At 41.5% G+C, this 12,482-nt stretch overlaps 1 protein-coding gene across 4 annotated transcripts; it reads right to left on the bottom strand.

Annotated features, from left to right (window-relative positions):
• Window positions 1–510: 510 nt before the first annotated feature.
• LOC139639047 (zinc finger protein 271-like) lies at window positions 511–11,585 on the bottom strand. 4 transcript variants are annotated; one of them, XM_071513108.1, is made up of 8 exons: window positions 11,433–11,585; window positions 8,943–9,079; window positions 5,024–5,976; window positions 4,590–4,773; window positions 4,343–4,468; window positions 3,291–3,956; window positions 3,022–3,147; window positions 511–2,045 (listed from the first exon to the last, which is right to left on the bottom strand). In XM_071513108.1, the coding sequence occupies exons 2-8, from the start codon at window positions 9,058–9,060 to the stop codon at window positions 1,345–1,347; spliced, it is 2,874 nt and encodes a 957-aa protein (XP_071369209.1). In that variant the 5' UTR covers window positions 9,061–9,079; window positions 11,433–11,585; the 3' UTR covers window positions 511–1,344. The 4 variants fall into 4 exon arrangements, with proteins under 4 accessions (XP_071369209.1, XP_071369233.1, XP_071369226.1 ...); XM_071513132.1 differs by having other exon boundaries at window positions 4,343–4,465; XM_071513125.1 differs by having other exon boundaries at window positions 4,593–4,773.
• Between the last annotated feature and the right edge of the window lie 897 nt (window positions 11,586–12,482).

Genomic DNA, 12,482 nt, shown 5'->3' with positions numbered 1-12,482 from the left:
ATGATCACTTCCCTATAAATTAGCACAGCCCACCTTCAACAGAGGGATGTGTAGATGCATTATTTTCAGACTTGGGTTTTCAAAACTGAAGTGGTGGTGACCAAATGTTCCAGCATGGTCAGTGTTGGAGGTTGACTATTTGTAGATGTAGAATAAAAAAAATGAAGTTCTACAAAGTTTAAAATCTCTTCACGAGCCATTTCCAAAGTCAAGATTAGAAATATGACATTCAACTCAAAGTATTTGAAACAGGCAGAGACAGACTTTTTAAAATGTGATCTAAGCTGGAGGAACTTTTCACAATTGTCAGTTTGAGATTTGATTCAGAATTAAAAATTGACCCCTATGAGACCTCTGTGACCCCCCCCCCCCCTCCCCCCACACATGCAAAAAGGAAACTCCACCCTAACATTACTCATCAGCCTCATTTATGGCTACAGTCTTGGAAAGTTCAGTCAACATTTGTGGACAAATTAAGTGAAGCATCCCAAACAAATATTCAGTCCTCAGTCATTTTTATTTTTTTTATTGTTCAGTATAACACATGTCTCATACAATTAGATGGAGGCAACGGTGGGCAAATTAACCATCTACATTGCTTCAAATTATTCATATTATTGCCTTTGTATCACAGCCTTAAAGGATGATTCCTTTTTTCACAATGGTTCTTTGGCCCTAAGAGTTGTTTAAACCAGGTGAATCTGATTCAGGGTTAGGTTCTCTAGTAATTTCTGCACAAAACATTAGAAAAATTAGCCACCAGTAAGGCTAAAGGATTTTTTTCTTTCAGCACTGGCTAAATTTTGCTGATGTGTGTAGCCATCACCACAGACTCAAACTGTGAATTCCAGTTTCTCCTGTTTGCTAGACTGCTTGTGGGCCGTCTTAAGATCTCATATTAAAAAAACATGATTATTCTTTGAGAATCCAATTTCCACATACACAATTAGTTTGAATGACAAATACTGCAAAAATGAAATCACAGACCTAAAATGAGTAATTTATACTACCATAAATACTCTAAATATGAGTGTGATATTTCAATTCAACTAACATAGATAGTGATAAACAAGAGATAATAGGACCTCTAAATTTGTAATTTTAAGACAGTTTCTAAGGTTTTAGGAAAGCTCTGTTCGTAGTGAATATTGGTCTTTTGTTTTTGGGTGCTTAGTCTTGAAATCATATTTTGAAAGCACAGTGTCAAGGTTCTATGATGGGCTTTTCACAGAGGCAACCCCTTACCGTTCCCTCTTTCAATTCATATTTGAATGCCTAAAATCTTAGAAACAGTAATATTTTTATACTACTACTCCTAGCTCTATGGTTTATATGAATACATAATCAGTCATTATGCTCTGTCATACACAAATCAATTGGAGAGGCATCATCACTCTGTGAGGAATCATCTTCATTCTTCACACTAAGTGCAGACTCGTTCCCAGTCTCAGCCTGCTCATGCTTCCGTTTGTGGAGCCGCAGGCTTTGGGAGCGGCTGAAGCCCCGCCCACATATGTCACAGCCATATGGCCTCTCTCCTGTATGGAGCCTGAAATGGTTCTTGAGGCTCGACGCTCGTGTGAAACTCTTCTCGCATTCAGGACAGTCAAACTTCTCCCCAAAGTGAATTTTCTCATGTTCCCTCAAGCGACCGGACTGGTTGAAGCTCCTCTCGCACACGGAGCAATGGTAGGGCCTCTCCCCTGTATGTGTGAGGCGGTGCCTGTTCATAGCTCCCGAGTGGGCGAAGCTCTTCCCGCAGTCTGGGCAGGAAAACGGTTTCTCTCCTGTGTGCACTTTCTGGTGACCTTTCAGCTGACCTTTCTGGGTGAACTGCTTCCCACAAAGTGTGCACTGATAAGGTTTCTCTCCCGAGTGAATTCTCATGTGTATTTGTAGCGCAGATAGCTTGTGACAGTCTCTTCCACAGAGTCCACAGCAGTAGGAGCTCTTTGTCAAATTGTTGTTCAGCTGCTGCTGCAGTGGCGATGTTGGAGGACTCTCATCTTCAGTGTCAGCAACATGATCAGGATCCTCACCTGAGACTATGGAAACAGAAATATGACTGAGTGGAAACATGTCATCAAGCAACATTTACAGACCAGCAGTGTAACAAGGGCCTATATGAGTTAATGTTTATGTTTGTAAAGTAATATGTAAACTGCACTAAATGCCTCATCTCACTGATGATGCACCTGCCCATAGACTTAACACTATATTATGGTCAGATCACACACCAGCAATATTAACTTCACGACAGCTGTTTCTTAGCCAGTTCTACAGGTGGCATTTAGGCCTATGTAGCCATAATATATGGAGTATTCCCATGAGTTGGAACAGGTACATACAATGTCCTTGGCAGATGGTGCAATTCTAAACAGTTTGTTAGTCGGTCCCTAAAGGAATTTGTGCTTTTGATATTTACATTAAACGTTTTGTCACATTAATCACAGGAAATTCTGTGAAATCACAAAGGAGCCGAAGAAACTAGATACCCTGATTAATGACATTTTCCTAATGCGACAAGTGCTTTTTTTTCCCGTCTCTAAAAATAGATATTTAACCTACCACAGTACTTTCAGAAAGCAACATATCAACTGTTGTTAGGCAATACTGCCAGCACCTGTACATAGTAGGGTTGCGAATTGATACGATTTTATCAAAGAGGATTCCTTAACAATTCCTTCTTAACAATCTAATTTGTTATCGTTTCCTTTCTTTTATATGTATACACATGGGAGCAGTTGTCTTGTACCTGAAGCACATAGCAACAAAGACTCTTTGAAAGTGTAGCCACTTCCCATTATCCACAAATTGCTAATGGGAATTGATACCGCAAACATGTTTCAATCCAGTCAGTTCTGGAAACCACTTCTAGTTCCTCAATGGAACTGGGTCTCAGTTCAGACAACATTTTACAGTATCTGAGGGGTATTTGATTAGTATGAGCATTATCTTGAGCATCATTTTAAATTTACAATCAACATTTGCACTCCTGTAATGGATTTTTCCTCAGCTTACTGTTAACAAGTTCCTCTTCCTCCTCCTTAACTGTAATCCGAATTTCTGTGTTGTTCTCCTGGTGTTGTTCAACTCCCTCTGACATGGAACAATCCTCACTACCAGAGACTCGGTCCAGACTTTCTGCTGTTACGGAAAATACAACACATGAAATAGTTCAGGAAAGACAAAATCATCATTCCAATGTGAAGAGAAGCATTTTTATACTACTACTCCTAGCTCTATGAATATTGTATGAATACATAATCAGTCATTATGCTCTGTCATACACAAATCAATTGGAGAGGCATCATCACTCTGCGAGGAATCATCTTCATTCTTCACACTAAGTGCAGACTTGTCCCCAGTCTCAGCCTGCTCATGATTCCGTTTGTGGAGCCGCAGGCTTTTAGAGCGGTTGAAGCCCCGCCCACATATGTCACAGCTGTAAGGCCACTTTCCTGTGTGGAGCCTGAAATGGTTCCTGAGGCTCGACGCTCGTGTGAAACTCTTCTCACATTCAGGACAGTCAAACTTCTCCCCAAAGTGAATTTTCTCATGTTCCCTCAAGCGACAGGACTGGTTGAAGCTCTTCTCGCACACGGAGCAGTGGTAGGGCCTCTCCCCTGTATGTGTGAGGCGGTGCCTGTTCATAGCTCCCGAGTGGGCGAAGCTCTTCCCGCAGTCTGGGCAGGAAAACGGTTTCTCTCCTGTGTGCACTTTCTGGTGACCTTTCAGCTGACCTTTCTGGGTGAACTGCTTCCCACAAAGTGTGCACTGATAAGGTTTCTCTCCCGAGTGAATTCTCATGTGTATTTGCAGTGCAGATAGCTTGTGACAGTCTCTTCCACAGAGCCTGCAGCAGTAGGAGCTGTTGTTCAGCTGCTGCTGCAGTGGCGATGTTGGAGGACTCTCATCTTCAGTGTCAGCAGCATGATCAGGATCCTCACCTGAGACTATGCAAACAAAAATAGGACTGAGTGGAAACATGTCATCAAGCAACATGCAAAAAAAAAAAAAAACTGATTTAAAGGTGTTAAAAACATCAAAGATATTCTGTTTCCATTGAAAATTTGGTTCTTAGGCAAGTAAATATTGCCAGCACCAGTAGAGACTAAGGTTGGGAATTGATCAAATTTTATCAAAGAAGATGGGGCTAACCCTAACCCAAACATGTCAGTTCTGGAAACCACTTCTAGTTCCTCAATGGAACTGGGTCTCAGCTCAGACAACATTTCACAGTAACTGTAGGGTATTTGATTATTATGAGCATTATCTTGAGCATCTTTTTTAATTTACAATTAACATTTGCACTCCTGTAATGGATTTTTCCTCAGCTTACTGTTGACAACTTCCTCTTCCTCCTCCTTAACTGTAATTCGAATTTCTGTGTTGCTCTCCTGGTGTTGTTCAACTCCCTCTGACATGGAGCAATCCTCACTACCAGAGACTTGCTCCAGACTTTCTGCTGTTACGGGGGGAAAAAACACATGAAATAGTTCAGGAAAGACAAAATCATCATTCCACTGTGAAGAGAAGCATTCCTACAGTATATAACAGAGAAATCTAGTAATCTCATGTTTATGTACTACACAAAGGTTCTTCTTCCTCCTCTTCTTTCACGATGACATTCATATGTGGACTGGAACCGCCATCCTCTAGTCTGTATTCTGATTCTTTCAAGTCAGTTTCACACTGGGATGCTTTGTCGCAGTTAGGTCCCTCTGAGGTATGGGCCTCAACATCACTTGGCGTATCCTGACTGGCAGAAACCTATTTAAACAAATTGGAATTAGGAATCAAGAGCTCAGTTCTACCACTTTAACCAGAACAAATGGATACAACTCAGCTGAGTGTTCCCATCTGGACGTGACTGTGATGTTATGAGGTTTGAAAGCATCGTTTAAAAATGTTTAGTTGCAGAAGAAATACATCAACTGAAACAATTTACCAAAAAAAGTAAACTGAAACTGAGAAACACACATTCTACTTCTTTTCTGAGATTGACTTGTATTTGCAGTACCTCAGAGCTGATGTTGTTGGCCAGGTCCTGCTGGGATGATTCCCCAGCTGTAGCTTGAATTGAGCCTGAGATGAGGCTTGTGGCAGATCCATTCTTGGTGTAACTACATGACCGTTTGTGGTTTCTCAGAGTTCCTGCCAAAGAGAAGTGCCTCCCGCAGTCAGCGCAGGTGTACGGCTTTTCCCCAGTGTGGATCCTGGTGTGCCTCCGCAGCTCTCCTGGGGCAATGAAAGATTTGTCGCACTGTGTGCAGCTGTATGGTTTTTCTCCTGTGTGAGTCCGCATGTGTGTCGTTAGGGTCCACTGCTGCGCAAACGTCTTCCCGCAGTCAGAGCAGCGGTAGGGCGTAATGCCAGTATGGAGACGCTCGTGTCTCACCAGTGTACCTGACAAGGCGAACCTTTTGTCACAGAATGAGCACTGGTAGGGCCTCTCTCCAGTATGAGTTCTCTGATGATCTCTCAGCTCTGCTGCTGAGTTGCAGCTCTTCTCGCACTCAGAACAAGGAAACTTTTTCCTCGAAAAGCCGGCAACGACTTCAGAGTGCATTGCCTCTAGGTGCGTTTTCAGGTGCCAGTGGCGAGAGAAGCTCTTTAAACAAATGGAGCAGTGATATGGCCTCTCGCCAGTGTGTGTCCGCCGGTGTAGTCTCAGCTCCCCCTGGCTAGCAAATCTTTTCTCACAGAAAGTGCAAGGGAATGGCTTTTCCCCAGTATGAACCCTTTCATGAATCATGAGCAGTCCCTTCTCCGGAAATCTCTTCTCACACATAGAGCAGGGGAAGGGCCTCTCGCCTGAGTGGGTTCGTAGGTGGCGCTGAAGTTTAGAGGCATAGGGGAAATCTTTTCCGCACACTGAGCAGCTGTGAGTCGACTGCGGTTTTTCATTCTCACTCTGATCAAATGTCTTTGATGGAGTCTCCTCATCTCCAATAGTAGGGCTACCACTCTCTCCTATGTGAATAACAAAATGAGAACAACAGCATTATCTTTTGGAAAAAAAAGTTGAAGAAACATTTTCAAAATAATCAATCTCTGACCATGCCTTCCACACCTGTCCGTCAGCTTAATCTTAGTGCTACGATTTCAGTCTTGATCTTCAATTCTCATTTATGTGTGGATGTGCATACGATATGATTAAGTTTCTACCTAGCCTGAGTGTTGTTTACTTGATATTTAATTGTAGTACTAAGTTTCTGTTTCTAGTTACTGATGTCTATAGAAACACTTTAAGTTTTCATAATTATCAATACTTGTCTGATGTGTGTGCCACACCAGGGGTCTTAAACCATGTGTCATGGAGGGAAGAGAGACTGCAGGTTTACAATCCAACCACCAATCTTTACATCAGCTTTTTTCAGTAATTAACATTCCTTCAACCAGAGAGAGGGAACTAATCAGTGAAATCACCTGGGGCCTCATGTATAAACGTCTGTGTGGATTTCATACTGAAAGATGGAGTAACTTGTACGCCAGGTTGTGCGCACCTTTCCTTTGTACATCCCAATCAATGTGAAATTGACCACACATGCACAAGCCTCAGTCTTGGTGGTATAGAGGGTTTTTATGCAAATTGCAAAAAGTACCTGTATCTATTTCCTAAGTTCCTAACTAAAATTACAAAAACACAGTTATATAAAACCCTCATATTTAAGAAAACTTATGGAAGGAGGAAGAAATAGCATTTTCAGTGTTTTCATAGACTACTTAGACAGAGCACAGTGAATTGAGTGAGAATGTGATTTTAAATGGGATGTGATTTTCACTGTGGTGTTACCGGTGGCATACGGTCTCGGAGTCCACACCAGTGGCATTAGCCCCACACCGGGAATACCGTTATTTTGTATTTTGTAAAATAAAAGCACATATTCAGAGCTTCCATGTTCAAGTTAGGCTACAAAATGATAAATGGACATACTAACAACATACTGATCACTAAATCTGGTCACTAACATGACAGATTAGGATGAATAGGATGAATTATTTGTCCTTACCTAGTGACAGTAATGTGTCCAGTACAATCCAATGGTAGCGTAAAGAAGGGCAATATGCCAGAATCTGCACTGCACTCACATTAACTACCCGAGTGTTGAGCAGTGTTATAAATCGCTGATTAAAAAGTGTTACCGTTTACAAATGCCGTTAACGTGGGTTTGGAGAGGAATTTTAAGTTTCACTTTCATTGACAGGCGGTATAACTGGTATGGCCGGTGTTGAGGAGGGAAACGACACTCTAGTTGGTAACTGACAAAACCAGAAGAATGTGCGTACGCATGTCTAAAGTTTGTGGGACGGCACACATTCTCACGTCAAATTTATTTTTATACATCCCGATGTGTGCGTGAAAACTGGTGTACGCAACCTTTTTGTGCCTACTCAACATTTACACGAGGCCCCTGGTGTAGTTTCACATCTGTATGACAAGACTTCAAGGGCATATTATATGCTGCTTTTCCACGGTATGGTACCGGCTCGGCTCGACTCGACTCGACTCGCCTTTTTTGGTTTTCCACTGGGCAAGTACCAGGTACCAGGTACCATACTACCTAGTACCTGGTACTTTTTTTTGTAGCACCTCCGTCGAGGTTCCAAGCGAGCTGAGGCGATACCAAAAGGCATTGTGACCCCACAGAACTTGAATGGATAGAACGGTCATTCCCATTCAAATCAATGCTCCTGGATGGTCAGAGCGGCGGCCATTTTTATGTGTACCGTTCCATAATATAAAACCTCCTTGTTACCGTTGGCCTAGCATCCGCATAAACCGACTTACGCCAAGTCGCAGAGGTGAGAGGTTTTGCAGTAAGGACCAAGCAGTGGAAAACTGCCATCTTGTGCTATCTCCGTCGGTTTGCTGTCAGCGGGGAGCTACTCAAGGATTTTTGGACCAACTGGGTTAATTGCTCTATATTACTGTTGGTAAGTCATCACATTTTATTCATTTAATGTTAGTCTTGTAACATTACAAAGCTAACCCACGCTGTGTGGCAGCCAGTGTGACACACTTGGCCTTAATGGCTAAACCTCCGTTGTCACCATAGCAACTAACCACAGACGGCATTTTATGGTGTACTAGCCAAAATACCCTAGAAAAAAGTGGAAAGACCGTTCAATCCATTCAAATTCTGTGAGTGCCCCTGTGGGCCAATCAGCACCATTCTTTGTATCCAAATAGTGAATAAACAGAACTACCGGTATGTGCCAAATGAAAAAGTTACCGATGTATGCCTGAGTTATTGGACTGAATACAGAGTAATAATAATAATAATAATAATATACAGAATTCCCTCGTCGCACAACATACTCTGCCCCTTTAAGTCCTCAATCAACCCTCCTTGAGTACAGTTTGTGTCTCTCTATATGGCGGCCATGTTGTGAGCGAGCAGGGGAGAATGATCAGTTCAGCACTTCTGGTCACATCTCTCCCTCAATGTTCTTGTTTGTCAGTATGCCTCCATGACGAAGTAAGTTTGTCAAGCCAACTACTTGACTACCTTTATTGGATAAAGGGGGAAGAATGTGATGTTTGTAATGTGCCAATAGTATTGAATTAGTACTGAAGTACTGTTTCATTAGTTGTTTGTATACTTTCTTTAACTGGTGGTTGTTAATTATTTGAGTAAGGCCATATTAAGGTGAATGTGTGATGTATATTTCTTAAATCATGTTAATCTAATGGCCTTTAACGCTGTTTCTTTGTTAGGTTAAATATCTCCATACAATCACTGATTTATTAATCTTTGTTCTTCATGCTACTAGGTGTTAAGTTTATGTTAATTAATTTATTGACTCGATGATCAGTAATAATGTGTTCCAGCAAGTTTGTGCAAGAATTCTACAGCTGGCATTTTCAATACTTAATCCCACCCCTCCAAAAAACACATAATATTACACTGTGCTGCTACACTTCATTTACTTACTGATATCTGAGAAATCCACCTCTTCTCCATCAGAGTTGATCAGGCCTCCTATTTCTTGCTGATCTTCCTCAGCCAGGATCACAGCTGGGCTGAAGTCCACTGGGTTTTCAGAGCCCATCTTTCAATTGATGAATAACCTTGTAGTGCATAACGATAGAGGTGAATACTCAAGTGGCAGTGAGTGGAAATTTAAATAAAAAAGTCACAGCGTGGGCCTGAATATCTTGGGCAAAAAATGTGCATAGAGGCTTTGTAGTTGCACCAGAAATCTCTGAACAACCACGGCTGGTGCCATCTTGGGAGAACTCTTTGGAGAATTTGTGCATTCTGCTGACAGTTCACTAATACTAATCCAACTCTGATTTTAATTCAAATGTTGATGAACAAGTTAAAGGGGTTGTCCAATCTTGCTTTTATCAGTTTAGAAATATTAGCTATGGCGAGGAGTTAAAGTATTAGAAGGGACAACCACTTCCATGTAGGCTGAGTCTTCTGATCTCAAACCCAAACACCCCGTGCTTACGACTCTAAAAGTCCCAACTAAATGGGGTTTTTTCTGACCTCCTAAAGGAAAATTGGAAAAATGCCAGTTACACAATGGCATGCAAAATACTTTATCTTTTCACTGCATAAGGCCACTGAATGACGACTTCTTGTGGCTTTGCCTTGCAAATGTGTTAGCAAGGTGGCATAGTAAGTAGGAGAGAGGCCTTCAATTCCTGGACCTGGGTTCACGCCCCCCATGTCAGCAAGCATACTCCCTGCTGACGTGTCCTTGAGTAAGACACTGAATCCCAACCAGCTCCATGGGTGCCGTTTTGTAGCTGACCCAGCGCTCTGCCCTCCCTGTGGAAGGGGGGCAAGCGTAAAGAGAATTTTTCTATGGGGACCAGTGAAGTATCACATTCCTATTATTATAGGACTGTGTTTCCAATCACTCTGCAGGAGAGCTGTCCCAAGTTACTACATCAACAAGCACCAGCTTTAAGTGTCACTATGTTTACATGCACACAGTGTTATGGATAATGGCTTAGACAGTATGCCTATCATGGTCTTATTCCAGATACATTGGTTATATGCATCCTCATATCCCCATCACAAATATCCCTGTGTGCATGTATATATTACATTATATTATATGATATTACATTATATAGGCCTATAATTTTTGAATTGTATTGAGGTGCACATTCTATAATGTAAAATTGTCAGTGGACACCAAGAAGAGAATTACAAGGAAACCAACAGCAAAAAGGGATAAAGATTTTAGATTCCCATTTCCTGAATATCAGCATATTCAGCTATTATATTCATAACTGTGATATCATCTTATCAGGATTAGGCTATTTCAAACCAGATTTGCTGTGTACTGGGGGTGGGTGATATGGGAAAAATATCATACCATAATATTTTCTGATATTTTCACAACACACAATATGCATCACTATATTTTGAATTTTGCTTGCTTTTAACACAGATGTGCTTTATTAGTGGTCTTGTCAGCTATGCACCAGCCCCCCACCCCTAGACACACTGATTGATTTCGATCTTTTTCAATCCGTTCTCTAGCAGCTTTAGACTTTACATCTTCATAACATTAGTTCAAACCATGGTTTTTCTGTGATACTTTATCGATCCACATGGGGAAATTCTCTTTTCACAGGGAGGTTAGTGCAGGGTCAGCTGCAGAACAGCGCCTCCATGCTGGTAGGCATCCAGTGCCTGCTCAAGGACACTTCAGCAGGGCGGATGCTTCGCTGTGTCGGGGGCTTGAACCTGGGCCTTCCAGCTGAAGGACAGTCTCTCTGCCCTTAAGAACTAGTTGTCCTTAAGATGTTGTTACATAACGAACGACTCCTCGGGGGTTGCGTTACTGGTTATGTAATTACATTTTTATACTAACATAACGTAAAATGTGTCCAAATATGTTTTTTTCCCAGAGGCTTGGATGTTTATGGCAAGCCCTCCGGGAAACCTCTCATCGGGCATCTGCACTGTGTAGCCTAGCTATGTAGCGTTAGCTAGCTAGGACTCATATTTGCACCATCCATTAAAATCCCAATTAGTCGTGGTTAAATGTAGCTACTTGCCTAACCTGTTGGCATTCATCGCATCATAATAATCCACGTTACACCAGAAGCAATCAAGTGCGCACTGCAATAAACCACTGCATGACCTCTCAATGAGATGTCTCATGTGGAAATGCAGTGGTCAGTGACTGTCCACTGCCTTTGAGAAAACGGCATTAGCTGCTAACATGGCGTTAACTAGCTCACTTAGCTGATCTTAGTAATTAACTTTCTTAGCCTTCTACGCCCCTGCTGGCTATCAAAAATCAGAGCTCCAACAGAGATTTACCGTTGAGTCCGAAGTGAAAATCACGATAACATCACTAACGCTAACGATGCTGCAAAATTCGCCGCCGACTAAGTAACATTAGCTAAGTTAGCTAGCTAACGTTTAACAAGAGACAATAGATTTTTGACCAACCTCAGCATGGATTTCCCCTTAGGTAAAAAGAATTCGCTCGATATAAATTCACTTTAATGAATTGGCAATATTTCTACTGCTTTCTCATTTGTCTGCTCAATATGATCAAACAAAACGTGTGTGCGCTGATCACCATCAACTAACGAGTTACCTAACAAGCGTTGGGAGCTGAGCTGATACACCTAACTAGCCTTTGCTGTTAGCCAAGTTGCACTCGTGTAGGAACTTCCGGTTCACTTTTTTTAAATTCACAATAAAAGCCTCACTAAAATAAATTTGGAAAGCACGTAAAGTCTAATGTATATTGCATTCTACAACTTTTTAGCAGTCATAGAGGCAGCACATGCAATGTTTCAAAATACTTTATAACTGTGGATTTAAACAATACGAAACCAAATGTGGGGGAAGCACAAACACTCCAGCAACAACCCTCCAACTGAAGGACAGACCAGAGTTTACAGTTTCTTCAATTTCAGGAGCAAAATTAGCCCAACCTCCCATGACTACAAAAACAAATCTACAGGAAACACTATGTAGCTAATTTGTAACTGATGTTTTCATAACATCATCAAATGTTCTTTTTTATTCAAAGAAATTCCAATTTTTAAGTGGACTTTTTTGACATGCCTGCTCCACCTCTTTGACACAAACAACCTTAATGGAAAAGCCACATTTGTACTAGTTTAAACAGGGATGTGGTCACTAAGTGTGAACAGGCCTGTTTGACACAAATACAATGAAGCTATTATTTCCAAATTATACATGTCACGTCTTTATATAGTTGGAGTAGTAGAAAGAAGAGAAAAATTAGGAGTTGTTGTAGGAGAAGTAGGAATATTAGTAACAGTAGGAGTGGAAGGAGGAGCAGCAGGAGTAGAGGCAGTGATTAGGCGGAGTAGAAGGAGTAGTAGTAGGAGCAGTACTAGTGGAAGTGTGAAGTGCATAGGCCCTTGTTTCTTTTTGCGACGTATTGATAAACCTATCCAACAACAACAACAAAATTGTAATGGTTACTAGCACTAGATACATAATCTAACAAATAAAAAATTT

Source organism: Centroberyx affinis, unplaced genomic scaffold (genome assembly GCF_046629955.1).
Source record: "Centroberyx affinis isolate AG114_WGS23_722 - 3 ecotype Tasmania unplaced genomic scaffold, CSIRO-AGI_Caff_v1 ptg000280l_1, whole genome shotgun sequence".
NCBI classification, from domain to species: domain Eukaryota; kingdom Metazoa; phylum Chordata; class Actinopteri; order Beryciformes; family Berycidae; genus Centroberyx; species Centroberyx affinis.
This window is presented reverse-complemented; position numbering and strand designations above follow the sequence as displayed.

What these genes read in the sequence shown, in the direction of transcription:
- LOC139639047 (XM_071513108.1), bottom strand. Translation starts at nt 9,060, where the DNA reads ATGGGCTCTGAAAACCCAGTGGACTTCAGCCCAGCTGTGATCCTGGCT. An exon ending in TGCCTCTCCAATTGATTTGT is followed by an intron (nt 3,148 to 3,290) that starts GTATGACAGAGC and finishes TTTCCGTAACAG; the next exon opens with CAGAAAGTCTGGACCGAGTC. An exon ending in GGAAGAGGAACTTGTTAACA is followed by an intron (nt 2,046 to 3,021) that starts GTAAGCTGAGGA and finishes CTGTTTCCATAG; the next exon opens with TCTCAGGTGAGGATCCTGAT.